This window comes from Poecilia latipinna, unplaced genomic scaffold, assembly GCF_001443285.1.
Source record: "Poecilia latipinna isolate Pla-1442-1.1 unplaced genomic scaffold, P_latipinna-1.0 Scaffold371, whole genome shotgun sequence".
NCBI classification, from domain to species: domain Eukaryota; kingdom Metazoa; phylum Chordata; class Actinopteri; order Cyprinodontiformes; family Poeciliidae; genus Poecilia; species Poecilia latipinna.
Window position 1 is genome coordinate 182,823 of NW_015112987.1, and position 6,967 is coordinate 189,789.

At 39.7% G+C, this 6,967-nt stretch overlaps 1 protein-coding gene across 1 annotated transcript; it reads right to left on the reverse strand.

Annotated features, from left to right (window-relative positions):
• Window positions 1-4,600: 4,600 nt before the first annotated feature.
• Window positions 4,601-6,545, reverse strand: LOC106949949 (uncharacterized). Its single transcript, XM_015036509.1, has 2 exons — window positions 6,514-6,545; window positions 4,601-5,813 (listed from the first exon to the last, which is right to left on the reverse strand). The coding sequence occupies exon 2, from the start codon at window positions 5,811-5,813 to the stop codon at window positions 4,929-4,931; it is 885 nt and encodes a 294-aa protein (XP_014891995.1). The 5' UTR covers window positions 6,514-6,545; the 3' UTR covers window positions 4,601-4,928.
• Between the last annotated feature and the right edge of the window lie 422 nt (window positions 6,546-6,967).

Below are 6,967 nucleotides of genomic sequence, written 5' to 3' on the forward strand. Positions count from 1 at the left end.
TCAATTTTGGGAAAAAATGATGGATGAATTCATAATTTATTTTGTAAAATCTGTTTTGTGGTCTGAACTTCCTGTTTGTGTGATTGGCTGGTTTTGGGTGGGTGGGATTAGTTATTGATTGTTTATTGGTTGTTGTTCACTGAAGGCCACTGATCAGCTGACATGTAAATAAATGTTGCAATGAAAATGTGTTAAAAGCTTTAAAGAGAAAAAGGAAGTGTGTGTCAGACTAGCTTTAAGATCTGTGTACAAATTAAACAGCGCCCTCTGGTGGCGGATCGTTTCATTACAATGTGGAAAAGAGGGATCTTAGGATTGTTTTTCTTTCTTAAAAATTATTTGAAGTGGTTTGGGGGGTTGAGGACTAATCAGAGGCTCTAATGGTGACGTCATCAAACAGGCAGAGACGGGGTCAGCCCGGGGTCCTTCACGCATGCTGATTGGTCTGTGACTGGTTGGTAATCACAACATAAAGATATCCGTCTGGCAAATTTCCCGCTTAAAGTGAGTTTGGATTTGTTTTGGTTCGTTAAAAACTTTTTGGAACATCTTTTGTCTTGTGTCCTGCAGACGCTTCTGCATTTTATAAGAAGTTTTAAAGTTTTAGCTCATCTGAATTTTTTTTAATTGTGATTTAAAAATATATAACATGAATGAAATGGTGCTTGTTCAAAGTGTTCTCAACTTCTTTAATAACATTAAAATATTTACAGACAGAACTCAATATTTACCTGGAATCAAGAGAACAGAAAACTAAAAATTTTCCAGAAAAGTCATTAGCATTGATCTATTCATCACATCCTGTAAAACAGATTTAAAAAACAATTTAAGTTACATAAATTGAAATAAATCTAACACGATTAAAATGGAGAAAATATAAATAAAACAGTCTGCAAAATTCAAACTAGGAGATGGAAATATGATCATAAATTAATCTCACGTTATTCTGGCACATGAAAATCATTTCTTCATTTTTTACAAATGTCCCATTAAAGCCTTTATGTGGCTGACATGAGGGAGCATCAATATGGTTTAATAAATATCTGATTTCAATCCAACATGATGGAAAACAAAATCATAATTCCTGTTTGGACCCACAAACTTTGCAAATAAATTTGATTCTGATTCTAAAAATATTGATTTATACATATTATTATATTTATTTATGGAAAGCAGTTAAATACAGAAGAGTGAACAATGCCGCCATTTTGGATTATGAAGTTTGGATTTGGTGAGGAACGGCTGACCTTTCAAATTAAAACTCTGGTTTAAATTGGCATACTAGTTAATTATTTTCTGAATTGATACTGTATGTAGGACTCCAGGTGATATAAAGGTTAATCCGTGTCATTCACAATGCAAATAACCCAATTATTCTTTTAAAAATGCATAATTCACTTATATCAGCTCAGTTTCCTCTCCTAATAATAACCAGACAGAAATCAGCAGATGATTTTTACCCCATGATCAAACCCAGACGTCCACCAGATCAGGCTCTTCTTCAGTTCTGGCAGCTGAACTTGCCCTTCTTGTGCAGGAAGAGCAGCTGCAGCACCAGACTGCTGGGCAGGCTGAACCAGTGCATGGACTTGTGCAGCAGGCAGCTGACTGTGGTGCTGAACACGTTGGACTCCCGGAGCGACGTGGCGACCATGAAGCCCAGGAACCAGAAGCAGAGCACGGCTGTGATGGCCGTGACCGTGCAGAAAGCCCGTTGCTTCATCTGGTCGACGTGCTTCCTGTCTCGCTCTTTCTCGCCCGGCCCGTGGCGAATCAGAGCACGGAGAACCGAAAAGCTGCAGAAGGAGACCATGACCAAGGAGAAGACCAGGAAGCAGAAGAACTGGACAGTGGGTAGTTTAGGGTAGTACGTCTGCGTCAGATGACTCCACAGAAAGGAGAAGAGCCAAGTGAGCAAAGCACAGACGTTTCTGACCGTCACTCCGTGGGTACTCTGGAGTTTCTTATAAGCGACCGGATGAACCACGGCCAGGTACCGGTCCAAACAGGTGAAAACGTGGAACAGCGTCTCTCCAACGAACATGATGTTCATGAGATACAAGCCGGCCAGGCTGACGGCTGGCAGGTGCAGGGCTCCGTAGAACAGGACGTTCCCCAAACCCCAGAGCAGCTCCAGGACGGCCAGGTGGAAGGTGAAGACGTCCAGGTGGCTCTGCGGCTTGGCGGCGCGCCGCCGCCACTGCTGCTGGCCCAGGTGGAGGATGAAGACGGAGCTGGGGAGGAGCAGGAGGAACCTGACCCCAGTGTAGGCGTAGGCCACCGCGAAACTGAGCGTGACGTTCACACAGCGGGACTGGAGCAGGTAACCGGACGGCTCCAAGTCAGAGGGCTCCGCAGCCATGATGAGTACGATGGGACCACCTGGAAAAGGAATGAGCTGATTCTAAACTCTTCTGGTGATAAAGAGTCTAAAACATCTGGAGAATATTCAGGCCAAACAGTTTCGGGACGAGGATCTCATTTATTTTCCTCAATTCTGATTTAATTCAGTTAAATCAGAATTAAAGTCAAACTGAATTAATTTCAGTTTGATTTTCTGGTTCCTCCATTGGTGGAAAATGTTGAAATATTAGAAGTTTATTTTAATTATTACTATTATAAATAATGCATTTGTTGTGGTTATTGAGAATCTGACATTTGATACAGAAACAAATATTTAAAATAAATCTCATTATTGGAAGCAAGAGTACCCAAATTAAAATAATCTAATTTAACTTATTGGGAATAAAACTTTGAACGTGAGCTCAAATCAACAGCAGATAATCTCATCAACTCACCTTTTTTTAACGATTGCTGCTTTTATTGATCCGTTTCTGAGGCTCCAGAAGCTGAAACTGGAGGTCACTGACAAACGGTGCTCAGGTTCGGCTGGTTCCTGAGCTCATCTGGTGAAATTAATGACGCCGCAGCTGTTTTACATGGATGACAACAAGCAAATGTTCATTTAACAACTGGAAAAAAAATCAGCTGTCATATATTTGTTAAATCAATTCATTGTATCTACTTTTCATACTTCAGGTTCATCTCGGAGAAACAAACAGAAGTTTGTAAATCATTAATCCAACATAACAATGAATGAAAAAACCTCTGAAAAGCATCTGGAGCTGCAGCCTGATCTGAATGTTTTATCTGGTATTTTGACAAACCAGTAGAGAAAAAGAAGAAACAAGTGATGAGATTTAATTTAATTTTATAAGAAAATGCACAGAAATAAATTGAAAATCAAATATTTTTTCTTTGCTTTGATTATTTCTGTATAGTTATAATCAGAAATGGGACAAAGAAGGAAAACGATTGGCAAACAGAAAAAGTTTCACTGTAAAAGTTAGAGGAACATTTCTGTGTTGGGAAGCAGATCATCAGTGGAGATGTTTAATTTGAAACAACGTGACGCTGGTGACGTCTCACGTCATCAACGTGTTTTTATCTAGTGATCGTATGGAGTCCCAGAGATGCTGCAACATTTAAAACGCTCCTGTAAATTTACAGATATCTGAGTGTCCACATCTTCTCTAAAACTGTACCTTCAATTAGAAAATGCTTCTAGAGGCATAATAATTAAACACATCATATTTAGATACTAAAAATAATCAATGGAACCTGGCAGAACTTTCCCTAATGCAGAATCTGAAGGTTTTATACCCAATAGATTTATTTTTCAAATGAAATATTTTGGAACGTAGTTTCACAAAGAATAAATTTGACACTTTCTATGTTAGTGATGTCATTTCTAGTAAATGTATCTCCTCATCGATAATGTGCAGGTTTGCAAATGCTTATTTCTAAAATTTAGATTTTTTTTCTAATCCTTTTTCATTATTACACAGAGTTGAATGTATTTGAGGGTCTCTGAAATGAGCAGCATCAGCTCTCCTCCTCCTCCTCCTCCTCCTCCTCCTCCTTTTCTTCCTCCTCCTCCTCCTCTTCCTCCTCCTCTTTCTCCTCCCAGTCCGAACACAAACACATTTGTCTTTGTGTTCCAACAGGGGAAAAAATTTAATACAATTATATCTCGACGTATGCATTTTCCATTACAGCTGAAGAACGACTGGATTCAAATGATCTGTGAAACTCAAACGATTCAAATAAAACATCAACCGGTTACAGGAGGAGATCTCCAAAGACCTCCTCCTGTAATCTCCTCCTCCTGTAACCTCCTCCATCTGTAACCTCCTCCTCCTGTAACCTCCTCCACCTGTAACCTCCTCCACCTGTAACCTCCTCCTCCTGTAACCTCCTCCACCTGTAACCTCCTCCTCCTGTAACCTCCTCCACCTGTAGCCATTTTCCACTTTCTATTTATTTGTCATCAAATGTTCTAATTTGCTGAGAAACAAACTGGAATATTTTCTCCAATGAGGCTCAGATTATTTTATTCTTTGTTTTTACAGCTAATCCATCTGCTTTGTCTGTCGGAAAAGAAACGTTTTTTCAGGCGTTATAATCAAACAACCAGCTGTATCTCAAAATGAAACCTAAATATATTCACAGAAGAAAAACAGAATAACAAGCCAACAATAAAACATCACAGCAGCTGCATTCTGATTTCATTTATTAGGTGAATGGAGCCAGTAAATGTCACAATTTTACCATTAAAAATGTAGAACAATATGTCGTCAGTTCACAAAGCATCTTTAATCTATGAATGCACAATCTGTAATCTATACAACATTTTATTAAGCCCTTCTATTATTATCCTTTTAAATTATATCACCTTTATTGATTAATGCTGCATTGATAAAGTTAAAAGTGGTTATAATGGGTCTAACTTAGTTACAATAAACCAGTAAACGTCAGAAATTAGTTGATCTCAACAGAAAGGGATCAAAGTCAAGTAGGTAAAAATTTAACATTTGATTGAAAACAACTGACATAAAGTTTGAGCCAATGTTGTTAAACTACAATTACTAGACTTTTGCCCCACAGACGTCCAGTTTTCCTGCCCTCTGCAGGAAGAGCAGCGGTAAGACCAGACTGCTGGGCACCAAGAACCAGACTGAGCTCCATCCAGTTAAACAGTAAACATATTCAGAATCCGGTGCTACATTTTGTATAATGGTGGTAATCATGTTGGCCATGAACCTGAGGAGCAGAGTTCCTGTGATGATCATGAAGGTGTTCAGAGCTCGCTTCTTTGATTGGTCGACCCGGTCTCTGGTCCCGCCAGGCCCTGGTCCAATCAGAGCGCAGAGAACCGAGAGGCTGCAGAAAACAAAAGCTACAGACGTGAAGGACAGAAGCAAAACATTGATGAGGGCAAAGGGAATCATTGTCTTTACAATCAGAACCATTATCAGAATGGAAACCAGCCAAACACATCCAACCGTGATGTTTCTGACCCTGACGCCTGCTGAGCCTTTAAGACGCAGGTAGAAGACGGGATGGACCACGGCCAGGTAGCGCTCCATACAGGTGAGCAGGTGGAACAGAGTCTGACCTGAGAAGAAAATCCCAAACATGCCACTTCCTGCCTTCTGGACACCTCCATTTTCAGTGATGGTGCCAAAGAGGTAAAACAAGTTTCCCAACATATTAAACAGGTCGAGGAAAACCACGTTGTAGGTGAGGATGTCGATGTGGCTCCACGTGGTGAAAGGAGCCATGAAACCGTCTTTCCTCCATCGCTGGTAACCGGTGGCAACGACGTAGAGGAAGAGAGGCAACAGGAGCACGTAAACAACCAGGAGGCTGATTATTACTGATATTATCTCAGGGGCAAAGCAGTACAGAAACAGAGGATGGGTGAAGGAGTTGGACGAAGAGTTGGACGGTTGCTCCATTTGCTTCAGCATCTATAAACAGAAACATTGAATTTGACATCTTAGGTGGCAAAATAACCAAAAACAGCCCTGATGTCAGAGGAAACGGTGAACCACTTCACAAATATTAACATAAATCTGATTGGTGAACATTCATATTCAGTCACTTCCCCCAAACTATCCAATTAGTAAAGAGAGTCTTTGTCCAAGACTCTGACCAATCCATTTGTTATCCGTTCATTAGTGAACCAACATGAAGCCCCAAATACAGATCTAACTCAGAATACATTTAATGTTTTGTACCTAAATCAAATTGGGAATTTGTTAAACAAAAATTAAAAGCAAAGGAAAACGAACTAAAACTAATCTTTACAGTAACTGATCTGACTAAGCTTGATGAATTTTGCAAAGGATGAGTGCAAATCTTGTGCAAAGCTGTAAAAGACAGCAGTAAAAAGTTGTTTTTTCTTCAACTAGAAAATACTCTGTTTTCTTCCTCTGAACTTGGTGGAACCAAAATGTGACACTATAAAAAGCTTTGACAGCTTTAAGATATGATCCAGAGCAGCGACATTAAATAAACATCTGCTGACTCAGCATCCACAGAATCGGTTCCCAAACTTTACCTGATTACCTGAACTCAAATTACTGCAGCAACACAAGATGAAAAAAAGCTGAAGTTTGTCTGTGTAGATTTGATTAAAAACAAACTTCAGATTTGTTACAAACTCACCCTGCAGGACGGTTCTGGTTCTGGTCCTGGTTCTGGTCCTGGTTCTGGTTCTGGTCCTGGTTCTGGTCCTGGTTCTGGTTCTGGTTCTGGTCCTGGTTCAGGTCCTTTCCGTCTTCTTGCAGCTCCAGTCTCAAATGACCAACCTATATCTGTTACTTGTTTGTGTATGAGAGTCATGATGTTATTTTGCATGTTTCAAATGAGCGATTGATTTATTGACCCCAAAGCCAAAAGATGGAAAATGTATTAAAAGTAGAGCCTTCAAACACATCCAGCTTGTTTACAACCAAAGCTGGGGAGACACTTTTTTCTTGTTTTATATGCCAGATCTTTTTAATTATAAAATATAATCCACAAAAGGAAGTGGAAAGTTACAGCATTTCCTGGTATATGTTTGTTTTCCTGGCAGGAAATTTACTTCAGGGAGTTTCTTTAAACCACCGTTTGCTATAAA